This window comes from Prosopis cineraria, unplaced genomic scaffold (assembly GCF_029017545.1).
Source record: "Prosopis cineraria cultivar Desert tree isolate PC_DT_omini unplaced genomic scaffold, ASM2901754v1 PC14, whole genome shotgun sequence".
In the NCBI taxonomy this organism is placed as follows: Eukaryota; Viridiplantae; Streptophyta; class Magnoliopsida; order Fabales; family Fabaceae; genus Prosopis; species Prosopis cineraria.
Genome location: NW_026555345.1, coordinates 1,061,843 through 1,084,071, shown reverse-complemented (window position 1 = coordinate 1,084,071; position 22,229 = coordinate 1,061,843). Strand labels below are relative to the sequence as shown.

General features: G+C 32.4%; 2 protein-coding genes across 3 annotated transcripts; one reads left to right on the top strand and one right to left on the bottom strand.

Annotated features, from left to right (window-relative positions):
• Window positions 1-7,918: 7,918 nt before the first annotated feature.
• Window positions 7,919-9,416, top strand: LOC129292589 (uncharacterized). The gene has a single exon (XM_054930163.1). It carries the CDS (start codon window positions 8,161-8,163, stop codon window positions 9,112-9,114), a length of 954 nt encoding a protein of 317 aa, XP_054786138.1. The 5' UTR covers window positions 7,919-8,160; the 3' UTR covers window positions 9,115-9,416.
• A 1,405-nt stretch (window positions 9,417-10,821) lies between these two features.
• Window positions 10,822-15,236, bottom strand: LOC129292150 (uncharacterized). 2 transcript variants are annotated; one of them, XM_054929684.1, is made up of 9 exons: window positions 14,787-15,236; window positions 13,883-14,088; window positions 13,603-13,752; window positions 13,296-13,428; window positions 12,996-13,203; window positions 11,955-12,062; window positions 11,726-11,875; window positions 11,572-11,641; window positions 10,822-11,251 (listed from the first exon to the last, which is right to left on the bottom strand). In XM_054929684.1, exons 1-9 carry the CDS (start codon window positions 15,011-15,013, stop codon window positions 11,175-11,177), a joined length of 1,329 nt encoding a protein of 442 aa, XP_054785659.1. In that variant the 5' UTR covers window positions 15,014-15,236; the 3' UTR covers window positions 10,822-11,174. The 2 variants fall into 2 exon arrangements, with proteins under 2 accessions (XP_054785659.1, XP_054785658.1); XM_054929683.1 differs by having other exon boundaries at window positions 13,296-13,752; window positions 14,787-15,235.
• Between the last annotated feature and the right edge of the window lie 6,993 nt (window positions 15,237-22,229).

Sequence of the window (22,229 nt, the reverse complement as noted above, 5' to 3'; positions counted from 1 at the left end):
AGAATATTCTAACATTTAATATAAAATAAATTAAAGTCTCACATAAAATTTAACATAAAGTTCGACAAAGATTTAAAATTTTAAATTTAAAATGAAGATTAAAATCTTCATCAATGTAAATCTAAATCCTTCTCACTATCATCTAAAAATAAAATATTAGATCACTCAGATGTAAGTCTACTTGTTAATGATGGAGGTGAAGATTTAATGTTAATTATCTCTGCAACTTTTTTTTCATCACCTACAATAAATATTAATCAAATTGTGTCATTATCATTTAAATATATATATATATATATATATGTATGTATGTATGTATGTATGTATGTATGTTTGTATGTATGTATGTATGATAACTCAGTCTATTAAGGTTTATAAGGCTGCTTAGGCTCGAGCCCTTTTCCACAAGACTTATCAGGGCCAGGCCCTTAAATTCGATTACTTTAATTTTTAAAGATTAAACTCTTATTTAAACAAGGCCTCCAAACTCGGCCTTTATTCGCAACTCTACCCACATAAAGTGAGCGTTGCTAGTTGCTTTAGCATTTCTTACAACTAATAAATATCTCGCTGCAATGTGCAAGTGCTATGCTTTGACATATAGACTAGCACGTTCTGTCTTACGATCTATGAAGCCAATTTTTTCTTTGTTTTTTTTGGTATAAAAGATGGCTAAGCCCAATTAATTAAAAGTAAATAACATAAAAAGGTATTTCCCATACTATTAGAAGAAACTAAACTCCTAACAAGCGAAAGAGCAATCTCAAACAAGGAGGAGGAAGAAAGTATCCCTTCCTTAGCTAGTTTATTAGCTACTCAGTTTTGCTCTCTCTTTTCATGCTAAATCTTCACCTCCCAATTCTAATGTAGCATATTTATAATCTTTGTAAATGCCAACTTACCAATAGTGTTGTTTTTGGTATTAGTTAGGTGATCTATCAATTCCTTGCTGTCCAATTCAACGAGCCCCTTCTTGAAGCCAAAGTTCGAAACAAAATGAAGACTTATCAGCATAGCCAATTCCTCCACTTCATAAGCATTGCATAATCCTAGGTAGTGGCAAAAACATGCTATCCAATATTAGGTACTCGATTTCTTTCCCCTTAGAAGAGCCATCAATTTACTAGATTGATTATTACAGTAGCTAGCTTCTACCAAATTACTGCAATCAATAAAGGAATTTTAGGTAGCACTAATAACAAATATGGGGTCATCTCGTTTGTCAAAATTTGAATAAAAAATACTACTATTCCTCCATTTTCATAATTTTCAAACCACGACTCATCGTAGCAAATCCCAATCCAAATTATTCTGGGTACCAACTTTCCCCTTTAAATTAGAAGTAATCCAATCTTTCAAAGGCAAAGAGAAAAACAAAGAGTGATACCTTAGAGGCATAAGTTGTTTCTATATCTTTTGTATATATGTGCAATCTTGAAAGATGTGTGTAATGCCCTACTAATATTACCATTCAACCTTCCACATAATCTACTAATCAATTTAAAATATCTTTAAAAGTTTGTTGTCCCAACATAGAATTTTGAAAATTTCTTTATAAAATGCCTTAGGTCACTTTTGACTCGGATCTTCGATTGAGGTGATTTAAGTACCTATACTTTAAAAATTTTATAATCTAGATAATGGTTTTAGTTTCATGTCAACCTAACATTAGACGAAGAATTTGGATACCCGAGACCACAATATCACATTTTTGCTTCTAAAACTATCAACTAAGTATTCAAATCTCACACCATAAGCGATTAGCCCTCATAAAGGCTTGAATCACACTCAATAAATTCTAATAACATTTGTCTAAATAGTCACAAGCATCAAACAACTCCTGATATAAGAACTGATCACCTAACCACCATAAAGCATATAACAAGGGGTGAAAATGTAATTATTTGCATTCAAGCTAAATAATTACCCAAAACATGTGAAACTCATTTAACCAGTTTAAATATTTTTGTTCAAATTATCTTGTCACACTACCATAGTCAGATTAGAGGTTTTGACCATATTTAAAACTACAAATGCAAGTAGACTTTAAATAAACATAAGTTAATATAAAAGATCCCTAATTGATAAATGTTGTACTCAAATTATACATAAAAGACAAAACTAGAGATATTACAATTGATTACTCAGTCTCTAGCTTTATATGCCTCCCTTTTTCTTTTAGTTTGATCTTCACCTGTAAACATTAAATTACGGGAGTAAGATAAACATCTCGATAGTCAAGTAATTTAATCAAACATATTAAAATATGGAAATCACAACAATTAAGCGTTTAATATCAGATAAGGAAAACCAACATTATTCACAATGCATCTTTATAATATGTTTTACATGATCAAATGCAATTGCCATATACCACTCCTTATATTATCTGACTGAATGTATAGGAAATTATCTTATATAAGTCTAGCTTGTGTGATTGGACTGGCCTCACTCTCCAATTGTGAAGGGTTATCAAGCCAAAGGCTCCCACACTCACTCTTGGATCATAAATTTTCCTTATTCAAACTTTGAGGTGTCATAAGTACCTGACCCACATTATCTAATCCAAGATCAATGATACTGAGTATTATGCCTTACTCATGCCGCACCCGTAGTTTATTAGCAATACTAAGCACATATAGTGATGAAGTATGCCAACCACTTTGTGCAAATTTAGTAGAGGCTACATCATGTGGATTTTCTATCATAATCCCTCTATTTTGTTAAGGTGAACTCTCACCCATTATGATCATGTAAATGCGAATATAAGCTCTTGTATATCATAGTGATTCATTATTCTCATAATTTCTAGAACTTGAATGCTTATCACAATTTACACCACATTATAGTTTACAATAGCTCGTTTATAATCAACTCATAGCTAATCTAGGCCCACAATTTATATTTTAAATACCAAATAACATCTATATAAATATAATCATTAAGCATTTCATCACAAATATACATGCTTACCACATCTCTTCCAATATCATCAATTACGATTACTCATTATGTTAACAGATTCATCTCATAGGCAATCTAAGCTTAACATTTATATAAATATAATCACCAAACCCTCATTACAATGAGTCATGTTTTATATTTGGGTAATAGTTTAAAATCAACATATTAATCCATGAGCTCATTTCAAGCTATCCATAATAATGCTTAAAGTGTAAATGTAGATAATAATATACTATATTTAAATTTTTGATTACCTCAACCCTTGGTTTACCAACCAAGAGTACCTGTGAATATCAGTCAGAGCCTCCAACAACCTTAATAGCACCAACAATAGTCAATCTATAATCAAACACATCAATAATCATTAATGACTAATTATCTTTAATGAACTCTAATCAAGACCTAAACTTAAAAATTTCATTGTGGTCATCTACCTACAACTAAATCCATTTTTAGGTTTCATTAGTTCACTTAAACTCTTATTAATCTAATCAACAGCATTAATAATTCATAACTTTCTTAGCTCAATTAATTAGCTCTAGGGTTTGCTTCAACCTTCACTTTGAAATCCTAAAACTTCATTAGTACCATAACCCAAGGGTTAGACACTTAAATAAACATTCATTAATCCTATAGAAGTTAGAATTCTAGACAAAATCACAACCCATTTTTAGATTCTTAAAGAACTATCCATAAACAATGATGAAAATACATAAGAGAGGAAGAGAAGAGGTTGTAGGCACTTACCCAAGTGATCAGAATATCTAAATAGACTCAATTAGACACCCACAACAAACACTAGCAGAGTCCTTTTCGTTCACCTTTAGACTCTCACTCAACTCTTTAATTTTTTAAGTTGAAATGTAAATCTAAAGGCTTAAAAATTGAGCTTTGGCTATGGCTAAAAATCAAAATTCTAAATTCCGAACACTATTTATTTAATTGGGCCTAAATGTGACCCAATACTACCTAGGGTCCAATTTTAAGCCCTAATTAGGGTCTAATAGACCTATTAGTCATCCATACATTATATTTTAATGTGAGTTAACTCTCAATTATTTAATTTATCTTTAATTATTTAATTAACCTTAAGTTAAAATTTTTAAGATATTATAGACAGCACTTGTGTTGTCATATCACAACACTAGTAGTAAACTTTTGATGCACTTCGAGCCTTTGTCTGACATCTAATTGAGGTGATCTAGGTGTTCCTAGAAAGCTTAGATAGTAAGCTAGCTAATGGCATTAGTTTCATAACAAAATTTCATCTTAGTAAAAAGCTGGACACCTGAAACTAAAATCACTCCTTTTTCACAATTACACCACTCTAAGGAGTCCAAAACACACGCCAAGTGCCAAAAGCCTAAACACCCACTTAAAACAAGTCCCTAGGACTTAAGACTACCTACATAATGCACCAATACAAAGGTATACCACATGCATAGAATATTCACTCGTTACCCCTAATTTTAATAAAAAATCATAAGGGAAGTCAATATAACATAACTTCATAACTTAACCACTTTACAATCATCAAAAGTAATATCAATCAATTCTAAATCTACTTGCACCAGTATTTAGGCCTTGAATAGAATTTTCAACACATAACAATAGATTAGGGTACTAAGTATAAAATGATCACTACAATTAAGATGTAACGGTACAAGTAAACTAAAAATGCTTGTCCTAATTAGAAATGCATCATCATCATAATTACACATAATGAAATATCTAAAAGATAGAGGCTATAAAATAAGAATTGGAGTTCTTAACCCTTAAAAGTCTTTCCCTTTTCTTTGCCGAAGCTAGTGCCTATAAAATGGTAAATAAGTTGAGTACAAATACTCAATAACCAAGAAATGCTTTAAATCACACACATGCAAGTCAAATCAATAAAGGCATGTAAATTAGGTATTTGTATAAAATACATTATAGCATAAAGCATAATATCACAACACTCATGTATCATATCCCATGATACAATCCAATACATGAACATAAACTCCTTATCTCCTCTATATACTATCGACTGAACACCATAGAATGATAATATAATAAGATTGAGTCTGTGTGAATAAACTAGCCCAAGCTTACCAATCATGAAGAGACACATGGCCAAAGATGCCTAGCTCAATCTCGAACACGGATTCCCTCAATTCTTGAATCCATTAAGGTGTCGCAATGCCCAACACCATACCCAACCCAAGGTGATATAAAAGGGCAACAAGTCAGGACATCTATGCTTACACCCAATACAGGTTGAGATTTAGAAAGGGTCAGCTTATAAAAACCACACATTGGGGCTACCGATAGTGTTAGTTATATAGTTTCATGTAGAAATATAATCTACTCCTTCTAGGGCATCCTTCGGTGCAAGCCATGATCATGCACATTTTATCACCATGCATAATCACATTACTCAAGCATACATAGATAATATGGGCAAACTATCATAAGTATGCATTTAAAGCTTTACCATCTCATATTAAAATCTTTCAACTGTATAAATACATTTCAACATAATTTGCTTTAATGGAAAATCAAGAAAAACTCCACTTGTATATTTTTCTAAAACAATAATTAGGTTTATAATTGATTAAGCTCCCAATAGCCATATTCACAAAGCAACCTAAATCAATCTAACAAGCTAGGATCGAGCTCAAAACTTGTGTGACAATGATAATATACAATTATAAACAACTAATATCACTAAATAGCAAATAAATTCTCACTTCCAAACTATTAAAACTCACACTTTAACAATTCATATTTCCAACCATAAGGTCAAAATTACAACCAATGAGTTATCAACTCCCACTAACATTATTTAGCTCTCATTAGCTTAAATATCAACAGTTACAACATTCAACAATTCAAATTTCTCCTTGAAGTGGTTAGGTTTCGTCCAAAACCTTAACCCCAAACTCATAACCTTATAAGATCCTCAAAATTAAGTTTAGAAGTGTTAAATAACTCTCATTGATCCCATCATGACTAATGGGTTTAGACTTAAAGCCCTTAGGTCTGAAATCAACATCTCCCATATAGAAGAATCAATTTCGGACATGTAGAGGGTAGGAAGAGGGAAAAGGAAGACATACCCAAGTAAAAACAAGCTTAAATCTCCTCCAAAATACTAATGAACTCATGTCGTAGCAAAATCCGTGTGTCTCCTATTGCCCTCTCCTCTGATTCTCTTCTCCTTTCTATAGCTCGAATGCGAGTTGGTGATTTAAAATTTTGACCATTTTCCATAGTGAGAAGCCCTATTCACCTCTGTGAATGGCACAGACGAGCCGGCCTAAAACTTTGCCTTTTTTCTTGGATCTAAGTGACTCAAAACCCACTAGGCCCATTAGCTATCACTAATCGTCAACGAATTAATTAACATAATTTTACCTTTTTACCCTTTAATTAAATAATTAAATTTGGAGGTTAAAATCCAGAATATTACATAATGTCTATAATTAATTAACTATTGAAACTAATAACCAAATATGTTGTTTATGTTATATGGGGTAAATTCAAATATATATATATATATATATATACATATAATAATATTCATGATTTGCAGAATATATAAGTGAAATTGAACTCACCTATGGAATGAAATGATCAGACTTTAATTGTGATCATGTTAGAGGAGTTCTAGCGTAAAATTACAATGAAGATCCCATTAACCCAAAAGGCATGAAGGCCCATGAATACGCATGAATCCTTGGACTCTGCCCCACCTTTACCAATAGAGATACGCTCTTACGGTTAGCACTAAAACCTAGTAAATTCCTTACCCAAAACAAATTAAACCTATTAAACTCGCAGATAAAAGGAGGAAATATATACTTCCATCGAAGAAAAATGCTTTAATAAATTGAAGGAGATAATCTCGTCTAGGTCGAATCAGACCCTTTTTTTAATATATAATTTTGGTCGTGGAGTGGAACACGTTGATAAAAAAGTGATTTTTAGAATTTTAGATTGATAAAAAGAAATTAGATAATGAATGAAGATAGAAGTGGTTTTCACATGTACACACACCAACTCTTTTTTGTACCATCTTCTTTCAAATATTAATAATTTCACACTGATCCAAATGATGTTTGGCGTTGTCAAAAGAATAGATCTGTCTAAAACTAATACGATAAATTAACTAATATCTTAATATGCATGTGTACAGTATTCATCAAAATTTCCCGCTTTTGGGTGAGCTAAAATGTCTTAAAGTCATGAAAAAAGGGATGTTTTTAAACGAGTATTGAAAAAGTTTGGTCATAAAACTGCTGCGGAATCTGACAGATCGGAAAATTTGACGTGAGAAGTTGTTGGTTCTTTTATTTATTTTCATTCCCCTTGTGTTTGTTTTGGTTTTGACGATGGTTTATTTTAATATAACTCATTTTTCTATCTAAAGATTTTATCTTCAGTTAATACTATTACGGTGAGGCTTGGATCACCTTCACATCACATGTATAATAAGACAAAGAAAGTTTGGCCATCCATCCATCCATCCAAGTGGACCAACCATGGACAAACCCTCGATTATGGCTCCCCACCAATAATGACATCGACGGACCCGAACAAGGTCCTACCAGCCTACTGAACATTCATCAATTAACACATTACTGTAAGTCTGTAACCATAAACGAAACTAAATTTTTTTTTATAAAAAAGTATCAAAATGTTTAATAGTAATGTAGTATTTTAACTTTCAAAAAACTTGTTACATTATAGACATTGCTAGCTTGTATTACATCATATCTCACATTATAAGAAAAGATCATTGGTCATGGATGTATACGGAGTATTATATTAATTTTACTTATTTAGTCGTTTATACAAGTTCGTTCATGATTAGTTTCCTGAATCCATATTTACTGGATTAAGTGTAACGAAACTATTTCTTATACGCTAAATAATACATCAACTACAATCCATTAAGATATAATACAGACAAATAAGGTGAATAAAACAGAAAATCATAACCTATCACCGTTAGTCCCCGCTCACCAATTCATCATTTGTTGTTTGATTCAATTTATTTATGTTCATAAATATGTTGATGCTCTTACCCAGCAATTCAATGCCTTCATCAGCTTCCTAGTTGTGGACGCGGAAGAACTGGGAATTCTCCCTCCTTCTCCTCCTCTTCCTCGTCATTCATCATCACCTTGTTGTCGTTCTTTTACTCTGAACATGGGTTCTCGATGTTCCAAACAAATTGAACGGAGAAAGAAAATCCGAACAGAGAAGAAATCTCTGGCTGATCTCAAAGTCTCCGGCGAAGACTACCCGGGCGCTGATTTTCACCCACAGGATAGAAAAAACTGGATGTCTGAGCTCAACCCGGAGAAAGTTCATATCAACAAGATTGTGTGGCCAGGAACTCACGATTCTGCGACTAACAAAATAGGAATCCCTCTCATCACTCGTCCTTTCGCTGGATGCCAATCCCTATCGATCTACCAACAGCTCGTCATGGGGACCCGGCTCCTCGACATCCGGATCGAGAAGAACCGACGGGTCTGCCACGGAATACTCACCAGTTACAGCGTCGACGTCGTGATCAACGACGTCAAGAAGTTCCTATCGGAAACCCAATCAGAGATCATAATCCTGGAGATCCGAACGGAGTTCGGGCACGAAGACCCCCCTGAATTCGACAAGTACTTGATCGATCAGCTGGGCGAGTTCCTGATCCACCAGGACGATCACGTGTTTCAGAAGACTATAGCGGAAGTGTTGCCCAAGAGGATTATATGTGTTTGGAAGCCGAGAAAATCAGCTCATCCGGGAGCGGGAAGTCCGCTGTGGAGTGCAGGGTATTTGAAGGATAACTGGATCGAGACTGATTTGCCATCGACGAAATTCGAGAGCAATTTGAAGCACCTGGGGGACCAGCCGGCGGCGGCGTCGAGGAAGTACTTTTACAGGGTGGAGAATACGGTGACGCCGGTGGCGGATAACCCAGTGGTGTGCGTGAAACCAGTGACGAGAAGGATCCACGCCTATAACAGATTGTTTATATCGCAGTGTTATTCCAAGGGAATTGGAGACAGACTACAGGTATTTTCTACGGATTTCACAGATGAGGATTTTGTGGATGCTTGTGTTGGCCTTACTCATGCAAGGGTTCAAGGGAAAGCCTGAATCTCGTTTAGTTTTGGAATTTCATTTCTACTCTCTCATTATTCTGCATATCTGCGTAATGCTTGCAACATGGTGCCGCCAGTCTCAGTTCATTATGGTTTTTGTTTCTGCAGTGCTGTGTACATGTCTCACGTCTTTTGGTTTTTCTTTGTAAATTGTAATGTGATTATCACACCGGTCTGGGTTACTTGTGGCTTGTAAATTTATTTATTTTAGTCCACTGTGGGCTCCCATAAAACCTATGTTATGATGTTGTGAATTTTGTTTATTTATTCAAGTTGATGAATTCGAAAGTTCTCATATATTCCGCATAAAGTTTGAAAAATTGCTATTAACTTTATATTAATATATTTGTCAAAATTAATAGATAGAAATTTTATTTGGACCAAACAATATATCGAGTCGGGTATCCCATATGTTGGTTGAGTGAGACAGACTGGCTGATCGAGAATTTTTTTGGCGATCGATAATTATGTTTCCAATCATCAAAGTTTAACGAAAGAATCCATTGTAGGGACTTCATTATAACTTTTCTTAAATTATAAAGATGAATGACGAAACTTTAAGCTTCAATTTAACCTTAGTTTAGTTTCAGGGTCATGGCGATTAACGATGTATTGTTATCAAAAATTGAAAAATATAACATATATTTATGAAATAATATTATCCAGGCTTAGAACTCAGGCTTAATATAGATGAATAAGCTGTCAATGGAGTAATCGTCATCGCGGATGGAAAGATTCTTTTTTTTTTTTTTTGGGGGGGGGGGGTTTTATGTATCTCATATTAGCACGTTAACACCTAACAATAACTGTCTCGGTAAAAAGAATTCACATTTTATGAACTACTTTGTAATTTCTTTGTTCCAATTTTATTTCTCATGACAAACATACCAAAGGATGTTTCAGTCTAATGAAAAGAGTTAGTTACTCACTTAACAAACCAAAGTTCATATCTCGTCAAAAAAAAAAAAAAACTCACATTTAATATATAATTATACCTCTAATAAAATGATACGTTTGAACGATTAAAAGAAGTGTTTTAAAGATGATACATTTGATAAAAATAAATTTAAATTTTAAAAAAATATCAATAATTTAACTACTCTTTATTCTAATAAGATAATTAAAAATAACTTATACTTCCTTGTTTAAAAAATAAAATATTTTTAATTAAATGTTACCTTTTAATAAAATAATTAATTATTTTTAAACTAACTTTATTTTTTATTTACCTTTATTTAATAAGATGTTTCCCTTAAAAATAAATATAAAATAATTTTTTATACAAGATAAAATGATTTATTTATTAAAAAAATTTTGAAAAAAAAATTAATTACACTTTTAAAACATTAAAAATATCTTACATTTTTAACACATAATTCTTCTAAAAATGCCTTCAATTTTTTTAAGGAAGGAAATAAATAAAATCAGAAAGAGTAAATTTTTCATTATTCTCTGGAACTCTTGAGTTGATAAGAGAGTTTTTTTTTTTTTTTTTTAAACAACGATCTGAGAAGAGAAAGTTAAAAGCAAGAACATTCTCCCCTTCAAGACACGAGTTCAAGAGGAACTGTTTCTTAATATTCTAATAAACTAAAATCCATTCCCGAATGTTCCCACTAGATTCGACATCAACCGTGATTCCACGTAAGCATGCATCGTACACGTTATCTTCTATAAAATTCCAAATTCCATTGACCACATAGGAAATACCTTCCAAGAAGGTTCAAAACCCAATACGATTGAAATTTTTTTTTTTTCCCCCTTTCCAGCTTTCAAGAGGCAGAAATTCAATGATTGGCAGAGTCCCACTCGCCACGTAACCAATGAATGCCATACAGCAAAGCAAAGATTATCTCCATAAAGAAACCGCCAGCCATTAATGCACGATAGACAAATCAACACCCATCCAACCAAAGTCCAAAACACAAGGCGTCAAGCCGAACCCAATAATTGAAATGACACTTCTGTCCAAAAACAATGAAATATAACCAAGTATCTACTCCACTCTAATGCAGTAACCCTGCGACTTCCTGTTGCTAAAGACTCAACCAAATCCTAAGCTGATCTTCTATCTATACAAAATTTACCCCGCAAATCTTCCTCCATTTTTTGAAATATCAAAGAGAATGCCCCTGCAAACAGAATAAGCAATAACTGAGTGCTTTATTCACTCACTCTAGCTCAATACTCCAGAAATGAGAATTCAGTTCAAATGCAGGAAACCAATGACATAAGGTGCAGAGATTGGGGGAGACCATGCATAAGAATCGTGAAAGAAAGAGGAATATCCTGTTCTATCTTGACCTAAATGATCAGACCCACAACGCTTATGATGTGCACAGTGCAATGCAAACCACCAAAACCCTCTAGAGTCAGCCGTGGGCCAAAATACTAATCAAACTGTAATAATGTATAGGTAAATTAAAATTGGAAAAACAGGTTGCACAAACACCTGATAGTGCGCTACTCTTTTGTTGCAATGAACCTTTCACCAGTAGCGTCCCAGGAATTTGCTGGAAAACCTTTAGTGTGGAATAGATAGCAGGGTGTCAATGCAACTTTTACCAAGAAATATCATATCAAGTCAGTAAAGAATGAAAGCATACCGAAACACGGAAGCATAATTTATCATGACTAGTGTTGCCATAACTTGATCCATCAGATGTTGCTCTCCCAGATTCAGATTGGGCGCATTCATGAATAAATGGCAACTCATTCTTCAAGATTGAATCACACTCATCTTTTGATGCCTCAACCTATGAATGAGATTATGCGTAACAGCCATCAAACATTATGTAAATCACAAATTGGGAGACTTAGAGAAGCGCGTCTTACATCCACTGTGAAAGAGGAGGAATTCAGTGTACAGGGCAAGCTGTGCAACGTAAAGTAGGACTCGACAGCTTGCAACACATGTATGGCCCCATGATGGCGTTGAATACACTGAAAGATACATTTGCATTGTAAAATTCATATGCAACAACAGGAGGAAAATAAGAGCGGTATATCATTTGAGCATGAATATAAATTATATGAAAGGAAAACAGAAGCCCAGTTATAGGCAACACTGTGTTTATCCTAATGATGAAAACATTTAAACTTGTCGATGTCATCTTTTTTCCTGCTGGTAATTGACACACAAATGCAGCCATAATTTTCCCTGGACTGATCAGCTCAATCAACAATGCTGACCTCCGTGTGCAAAAATTGAAAGCTCACCCACCAATAAGAAGTTTTCTTTTGGTGTATCGATTAGAATGATAGGGTAATGTAAGGCCATTATGTATGCACAGATCGAAAGGTCCCCAGGGACAGCAGGGAGGGGAAGCTTCTACAAGCTGTCACTTGAGGTTCCCAAATTTACGTTAGAATGGTTGGCGTCCTTTTACAGATTAGTCAAAAATGTTTCAGAACTTGCTACATTTCCATCGAACTATCAGGAACACATTTTTAGTAAGCTAACTTGCATTGACCAAATCCACACTCTCGTGATCCTATTCGTAATTTGAATCCCAAAAGCGACTAGTTAGATTGTTATTTAATACACTTTTAAATTAATAGTTTACTCATTATGACATAAATCTATTAGTACAATAGCATGAAAAATGAATAAATAAATAAATAATGTGTATAACAAAACTTCCAAGAAATCATGTCTTATCATGCGTAACCATCTTTGTAGTGCATTATTGTTTTCACATGGCCCTAACACATTATATGGCATAAGAAGCAGTCACTTGACAGTTTTTCCATTCATATCATTACTTTTTTATTCACATCGTCATTCGATTGGCATAGGAAAAACAACCAACAAGATTATTTATTTGCAGCCCCAAAGAAATGTAATTCTTAAATGCAGCAATTAAAATACCACACCTCAAGCATAAAAGACATGTTAGTCTTCTCAGGAAGGGAGGTTGATATCTTCTTCTGCATTGGAGGCAAGAAAGACCAAGCAAGCCCCCATCGGCATGTCTTGCCTTGAACAAATTCAGTTGTCCTCACTATGGTCACTCCATTTGCCCAAAGTTTTGATATAAGGTATTTAAGGTTTGATTTTCTCCCAACCATTGAAGTGTACCAACTGCACGCAAGGATGAGCACTAATTTCTAGTCAATTTATCACAAACAATGAAGGAAATGGCAATAGATTTTTTCATAAACAAATCATGGTACCGGAAAGAATGTCTAAGTGCAGCACTATCTTCAATAATACGAGTGATGAAGGCCTTCTCTCCACCAGGGCAAACCATTTCTTCTCGAGAACCACCACAAGAAGTTTTTGGATTAAGTCCTGCTGCCTCTAAAGCTTCAAAAAATGGAGGATTACACATGCAGAAATCAAACTTTTCATCACCCCTGACTACCCCAAGAAGTATAGGTGGTCCATAATAATTGTTATTACAGCTGGGATGCAAATCAAGTAGTAATGAAGGCTCAAGAGGTACCTCTGTACCAAATGTCCCACTCAAATCTATCTTACTTTCATTGCAGAGCAACTCTCCATTATGACACGCTTCAACAGAGACAGCATTTTCATTGCTTTCAGCTTTTCTAATTTCAATTAAATCAGAAATATGTGGATTACTATGAACATTTCTGCTTGCCCACTCTATTGCAACATCAGTAACATCTGCAGCCATTTGAGTGTAGTTCAGTACAGATCCAAAGTTCACAGGAGTTACCAAAAAGAGAATACCCATATCTAAGAAGCTCCAGCTAAAGACCCAAAATACAGCAATACCACTCAAGATAATATATACCTGACCCTACAAAACTCCAGCCAAGAAGTGATGCACCAAGAAGTGGGTAAATGCAGTTTGCTCCAGTTCCTATATCAAATCCTCTCACCTTATCTCCAGTTGAACTGGTATGCGGAATGATGTCAGAAGAGAGAAGATCTTCAACCCAATGGATGTAGTTAGACCTGTTGGGTACAGTAGGGCAGAGCTGACCATCGGGAATCCACCTAAAAATTGGAACCAAAAAGGCAGTCAACACAGGCTTCCATGCCATAGAACCAAACAGAATGAATAATTTCTTGAAGATAACACCGTTAGAATATCACAATCCTTTCACTAGCCAGGATTCAATTTGTTGGTCTTCCGCTGATATTGATTCTAGTAGAATAAATTTTTCAGATTCCATTGGGTCCTGAGGAGGATCGCGTAGGTAGGTCTGACGTGAGCCAGAAAGAATTGAATTTGGCATGATCCATCGTAAACAGAGGTCAAAAGTAACTCTTGCTAAAGAGAGAATAGGACTGCATTTGCAAATTTGTTTATCGTTGTTTGGCAATGGAAAACAGAATTTGCAGATTGGTTGGGAGAAATGGAATAGCAACTAGCATCTTTCACTTTATGCACACAAAGATAATTACTAATAATCTCCATTCACCACAATTCAGTCAACAGGATAAAACAATAGGAAATTTTTCAATAGGAATCAGAGTCACCAGATAACATGAGCTCGTTAAACTCAAAATGAATGTAGCTCGCGAATTAAGTACCACAAATAAGCATGAAACACCCTTAACTCCGTTAATTCAACTGAAACTGCTACCGGAAGACGCAGTTACAATAAACAGAAACGGACGAGAAAACAAATGCATTGTATAGAAACAGAAAAGTAAAAATTTTAAGCCCATAGTAAAACCAATCAAATTACCAGTTAAGAGAATGATCATGGAGAAGCAAAACGCGGGTGAGTTCTCGGGTGGCGTTAAAGTCGGTCCAATCAATGTTGGGACGACCGTCATGGGAGTAGTAGACAAAAGGTTGGAAGGTTGGGTAGAGAGAAGCTAATTGAGCAAAGTCTGGAGGGTTCTCTGAGTACTTGTTCCTGGGATGAATAGTGGGTCGCTCCTCCTTCCTCTTCCTCTTCTTGCTGCCCATTCTTGGGGTCCTTCGCGTAAAGCGGAAACGCCGCTTAGCTCCTGGGAGACGCTTGGGTCCTTGAGGGAATGGAGAGGCAGGTCAATTGGAAAAGCCTGACAGCTTTTGCCTCTTCACGCTTTGGTCTCCCCTTTCTTCTCGTTCTCAACTTGCTCCGGCCTCAGGTCGATTCTGAGAAGCGACGTCAAGGGAGGGGGAGCGGAAGCTGATGGAGGTGGCTTTGGCCAAAACGCAACACAGTTATGCGTTTTCTACATTGAAAAAAATAATAGTTAAGTCCCAAAATTTTAAGTTAATGATAACTGAGTTTCTAACAAAATTTAAAAAAAAATTAGTTGTGAAGATAAATTTAGACAAGCGTAAACAAGAATCTCAAATATAATATAAAAATTACATTTTTAATTTAAATATGTTATCTATAATTAAAACTTTTGAATTTATTTGTTTGAATTAATATTTATAACTTATTTTTTAAAAAATTATTATGATATCATTAATTTAAATTTTTGGAATTTACTGTCATTCTCCTGTTTACATTTTCTCTTTCTTATTTTTTTAGTGAAAATATATCTATAAATCCTTATAAATTCACTTAATTTTAAATTAAATTCCTACAATTTATTTTATTTTAATTGAATTCTTGTAATTTAATCAATTAAATTTTTTAATATCTAAAATTAAAATCCTTAAAATTTTCCTTAAAAAAATTAAGAAGTTAATATTTTTATTAAATGATTATATATATTTAAAATTAATTACATATTTTTTATAACTCAAAATTTATATAATTAGATTATCCTCTAAATATTTTTATATATGTAAAATTTTTACAAAAAATTAATAAAAATGTAAAAAATGTATTAAATTAATTTTAATTTTTTAAATTTTGGAGAAAATTATTAAATTCAATTTTTAATAAACTCTAAAAGTATTTTTATTTTTTGAATTTTAATCTTCAAGGGTTAATCACATACAATAAATCAAATTATAAAGACTTGATTAAAACAAAGAATAACATAATATTTAGTCTTATAATTTCATGAATTTTGCTTTTAATTCTCATAATTTTTTTTAGTATTTCAATCTTTATAGGGATTAAAAATATTTAATAAAATAAAAAATATAGGGACCTCAAAAATAAATATCACATAATCTTTCTAAAGTTATAAAAGACTGAAAATATTAAAAAAAATACAGAAATTAAAAAAATCCAATAAAATTATAATATTGATAATTTTTTTTTTCTTAAAATAAAATAAATTATAAAGAGCCAATTCAACATCAAGAAAAACTATTAGGACTTGTAAATTATTTTTCTCTTTTTTATAATTTAAAAAATAAATGGGCTCAAGATAGAATTGGGCCTTTGGTTATAGTCTGTACTTTAAGCTCAAAACAAGAAATGATGTCTATGTCACCGTTTGGACTTGGGAGTCCATCTATTATCTTCTGGCATCGCAGCCCTAATGATCAGGTGGGATGCGATTTTCAATTTATGTTTATATTTATTTTGATCTTGGTCTGAATTATAGTCTGGAAGACCTACACAGATACAACAACGTCATTTGTTGGTATTGATGATATAAATATGAGAATTAATTATTTTTACAAGCATAAAAGTCCAAATATTTTTACAATCTTTCGGTTGATGGTGAACCTCAAACACAACTAGTATCACCTTTCTAAAACTACAATAAATCTGGCTGGTATATGAATAGTATTAAATTGCAATGTATAATAAAGTGAAGTTGTCATTGCTAATAAGGTGCTTCTTCCTCAGTTATATAGGGTAAAAAAACATAGGTCATTCTACAAGAGTTTATTAATTATTTTATTTTAAAAATATCCTTTTTATTAATGTTTAGTTTCACATAGGTGTTTTTCTATTAGAAGTATGATTGACCATTAAATGTAAACAATTTTCTTGATAAGGGTTTAAACTTTAATTTGTTATATTGCGAGTAGTTAGCCTTTTCTATTAAATAATTCAACCCCTCACTAGTATATTTCTTATTAGGACAATAAAGAACACATGCTTTTTCAAATAGATTATATTTTATTAGGGGAGAAAATAAACGTCATAATAATGTTTACATAATAATGATACAATTAACTTTTCATTTTAAGAAATATGTTAAAATTTTTTATATCAAGTATGAGAATAATAATTCTCTTGTTAAAAAAAAAGAGGAAGAATAGGAAGGAAATTAATCGTGAATGAATAAGAAGACTAAGGAATGTGCAGTATGGTAACTATATGGCTAGGCACAAATGTCTCAGATAAATAAGCATTAAATGATAATTTTACTCATAAACTATCTATCTAGGAGTATAAGGATCATAAATTCATTTTTAGTGCAGTATTTTTTATTACTTTTGGAAAAAATGCAATAATGTCATTACTATTAACAAATGTTAATTTTGATCATTAGTTGAACAAAATATTATAAAAAAATATTTCAAAAACTATTAAAAAATGACCAAGAAAAATTTTTTTTCTAGTAATTTCTTGGATTGTCTGTAATTTTAGGTTATTTTCTATATTTTTTGTCATTTTCTATAATTATTGAAGTTTTTTTTTATAATTTTTTAGTTAACTAACAATCAAAGTTAACCTTTAATAATAGGAGAGGCAGTGATGCACCATCTTTAAAAAGTTGAGAAGAAATATTATAAAAAAAAATAAATTGAGAAAATTGGTGAAAAGGACTTGGTTGGGAGGAAAATTATGCCTAGGGACCAAATGGAATTAAAAGACCAAACTCATTTTAATATTCAAAAAAGGATGGGATGAATGAACCAAAATGCCTTTTGTTGTTGGGAGAGAACAATACAGTAAATTAGAGACGATTTCTAGGCAATAATGCACGTTACAAGTTGGATCTTTCATCTCTTTATGTGCAACTGTGCATCTGAGCACCATTAGAAGTTTCGCGCAGCATGGATAGAGATTAAATAAGAGAGACAATCTCAAATCAGAGAACCAAAGAGACAATCGAGGTAGAAAAGTTGAGCGTATTTGTGATGGCAGGAGATTTTTGCTCGAGCTTTAAACGATTGGAGGACCATCATTGAAAGTTGATTTGCATGTTAGAGTTACGACTAAAGAGATTCTGACATTTGTGATCACTCTGGCAATTCTTTTTATCAAAATTAAGGTCCCTTATGATGAATTGTTGGAGATGGTTATTGGTTGTGTCTACTGTGGTTCTAGTCATGGCTGGCTCTGCTTACACTAAGCCTTTCATATATCTTGCCAATGTGAGTAATCACATCTTTTCATTAACTTTTGAATTTTACAATATAAAAACTATTTGATAACCTTTAAAAGGACTTGTTATTTTACTATTACGATTCCTTGTCCTCTTATCTTTAAAATATTTTATTCCATCTTTTTTTTTTTGGTCTTTCATATCATCCCTAGATGCATTCACCTTCCACGTTCCAAGCTTTAGTACTATTATGTATGGTGTGACTTCCTTTTGAAAGTTTTTGTTATCTGGAAATAATGAGTAGTAGGAGGATGGGTTGAAGTTTGTTAGTAAGCAAGGCACCCATGTAAATGTCTATGGGTATAAATATGAAGATAAGATATCCAAATATAGTAAGGTGTGATATGAATTCAATATGGACTCTGCAATAAAATATTGATAAATATGTTTTCCAATTTCCATGCAATAATGTGTACATAGGTCTTACTCTTTTGTTGTTCAAGAAACATTACGAATCACTTGTAGTATGGGCTAGCTTTTGTACTCCCCTCTCCTCCCTCATGCTGCGTTAATGATCACAAAGATCAATCTAAGGCAACCCTTGATGTTCTCTTTCCATTTGTCTTTTGCTCTTTTTGCCCTCTCGGTTCTTTTTTTAGTTTAACTTTGTTCTTGTGAATAGCATATCCATGTACAATCTAGTCTTGTCATCTTGTAATATATAGTGTAAAGGTAATAGGATTTAGTGACTTTTGGTGTTTAATCAGTATTATTTTAAAGTTGCAGATAAGGATAATAAAGTTCTCTTTCTACATTATGTCATGTGAGAATTTTTTTTTTTTGGGCCTGATCTTAAAATCAATCACGGAGAATGAGTGTAAAAACTGGGAACATGACAAAATGAGGAAAATGCTTGAAGAAAAGAGTTATAGCTACTTTACCAAGCACAATTGACTTCTCTGGGGTAAAATAGTTTTTGCTTGTCTTATAGTAACTTACTATGTCATTGACATTGCCTTTACTACTTGCATGAAGCAGTGAATTTTGTGAAAAAATATTTGATAACTTATTCTTGATTCTTAATTTGATTTGCAACACTATTTAGTTGTTCTTTGTGAATTTCTGGATGAATGTATTTGTCCCCCCTCCCCTTTTATGGTTTCGAATATGGTGCCTTCTGGATCAGCTACGACTAAAGAGAAAATATTGAAGCTTGTTTCATGTTCTTCGATCAGTTTTTCTTTTCCTAATAAATGGAATTTTCATCTATGCTCTGTTCCTTTCCTATGATGCGTGATATTTCAATTGCATTTTTCAAATTAATGTGTATTTATAGCTTGAGCTTTTATATACGTGATAAAAAAAATAGAAGATTAAAAAATAGAGGCCTAAAAGTGAGATACTTTTTCACATCTTTAGAGCTTGACCAATTAACTTGTGTGCTAGGCCGACTTTTGATGTTGAATCTTCAAAGCTCCACAAGCAAGTGAATTAAGCAATTGACTATGGCTGATTACTTTATGTCAAATGGAGCATCGCAGCACACGACGATCCTCAACCTTTTCTCAAGTAGAGTACAAAGTTCAAGGTTTTTTGGTTCTCTTCTTGAAACTTAGGCATTTTTGGGTATCACACTTATCTAGCATTTTGTCTATCTATAATGAATGAAATTAAGTTTGAAAAATCCAAGTGCTCTGCAAAATTGTTTATAATTGTAAAATGAACTCCTCGGGGTAGGCCATCAAATCTTCATGACGCGTGAATTGAGTTTTTTCTCTATGAACAAATACTTATGGTTTGTAAATATGTAAATATCTACATAATATTATTAAAGAAGCTTTCTGTACCATGTTTTGACTAATATCTACGTATAAACAAGAACATAATTTATTGTCATGTTCCATGAGCTTATAATTTAAATGACTTTTCTAAATGGTTATAGATTCAATTGGAAAATATATTAGGTAAGGAGCACTATCAGTGGTTCTATCAAATGCCATACATGATAAAGAAGCAATTGGATAGCATAACTTTGAAGAGATATTTAAACTTGCTTAATATGTAGTCCTATTAGGTAACAATGTTGTAAATCAGTGAGACTTTACACTTTCATCATTATATAGTTTCTAACTTTCTACTAAACATTGTTAATATGATTACTGGATATTTCTTAAACCTTTTAGTAAGAATTCATGGGACTTTTTAACCTTTTAATAAGAGAATATTTATAAGTAATAAAAAAATCTTTGTTGAAAATAATATTAATTTTAATTTAGATACTTTTCACATAATAATAGGCAACTTTTTGTTTATCATACTATTTACACCGTTATTAATGTTATTGTTCAAACATTAACTTATTTTTAAATTGAAAATCCACATTTCCTAATTTATTTAAGAATATTAGATTTATAAAAATAAATATTTATATAACTTACATTATATGTTAATTTACTTCACAATATTTGTTGTATGCATTACTATATTTCCTTTAATTTTATTTTGTTATTATATTAAACGATAAAGTTTATCGTCCGCCTCATTCCATTTTGTGAGCTACATCACTTATATTATTCAAACATGATCCTAACTCTAATATGTTTTTTATAATTATGAATATGGTGATGCAAATATATTTAAGAAAAATGATATATGCAAACTCTCCAATAAGTTTTGAGCATTCCAAAAGGTCTATTATTTGCAAAATTTCGTATTGGCTCGATAATCAAGTTCTTGTTAGAGCTTTGGTTTCATCATCTTGCTGCGGCTCCTGTAAAATTTGTCTTTGTGGCAAGTAAATATTACCCTTCTCTCTTTGTGTTAGTCAATGTGGGTAATACTTTGCTCACAGGAAGCTTATCAGTGTACATCTCTCAATGTAAATGGATCCTAGATTTGTTTGACCGATCCGGTGTGGTGTCTATTAAAGGTTCTGTTATACACCCAATATGTTTTGCTCCATTATTGATAACAACCAAACTCATCGGTGGAGCCTCACCAAAATCCAAATGTTTATGCGCTATGTTATCTATGGCAATAGTTATTCTATAAATCAACTCTTCAGCTTTATAAATGTAGTTTTACAAAAAGGTTCACCATCACATGGGGCAGAGGGCAGCTAGGCTAAAGGGGTGTTATTGGACCCCACGGAGAGTCGTGAATATAACACGCGCATGGAGTGCAGCCGTATGTGGGGCCCTCCACCATGACCAATCTCTTCTCCACTTCCCCACAAATCGTTTACATGCTCCATCTTTTCTCTCTTTATTTTTTTTCCTCAACTTTTTTGTCTAAGTCATTTATATGTTTTATTTTTTTTAGTCACTTCTAACTAACTTAAAATAATAAAATTATTTTAAAAAATTATTTTTTATTTTTTCTCCAAATTTAAAAATATTTAAAATATGAATTTTTAAAAATTAAAATAATATACTTCTTTTTAGAATTATACATTAAAGATTAAAAAAAAGACAAAAAAACTTATATAAAAAATCAAATTTTTTTAAAATATAACTAATAAAAAGAATGGAGGGAGTATATCATATGAATTTTTCTTTTTTAAAAAAATCAAAATACTTTTTGAGAGTATAGCCAAGAATAGAGAACAAGTGAGTAGGCTTATTATCTCTTCAATAGCTCTAGCTTTATCAACCCAAGTTATCTTTAAAATTGGTCAATATTTTGCTTCTACTTCTCCTTTCAATATGCTTATTGGTGGCTCATATTTGTGACCAATCTCTTATAGTCATATGAACTTGTTAGACTCAATGAACATTTTTACTTTAAAATTCTTTTTCTACTTGATAAAGTAAACACTTAATTTAATATTGCAATCTTTTTCTTCCTTAGAATTTGGGAATTATTATTCTTTCAAGATGTTGAGAATAAATGTAATACGTGTAAATATTGCAATTTTAAACCAACACTTAAAGTAATTTTCCGCACAACTCCTTTGTCTAGTATAATCTGCCACTCTTTGTGTTGTATAATTTTTATTTTGCTTT

What these genes read in the sequence shown, in the direction of transcription:
- LOC129292589 (XM_054930163.1), top strand. Translation starts at nt 8,161, where the DNA reads ATGGGTTCTCGATGTTCCAAACAAATTGAACGGAGAAAGAAAATCCGA.
- LOC129292150 (XM_054929683.1), bottom strand. Translation starts at nt 15,013, where the DNA reads ATGGGCAGCAAGAAGAGGAAGAGGAAGGAGGAGCGACCCACTATTCAT. An exon ending in CATGATCATTCTCTTAACTG is followed by an intron (nt 14,089 to 14,786) that starts GTAATTTGATTG and finishes TCCAATTTTTAG; the next exon opens with GTGGATTCCCGATGGTCAGC. An exon ending in CCTCCTCTTTCACAGTGGAT is followed by an intron (nt 11,876 to 11,954) that starts GTAAGACGCGCT and finishes TCTCATTCATAG; the next exon opens with GTTGAGGCATCAAAAGATGA.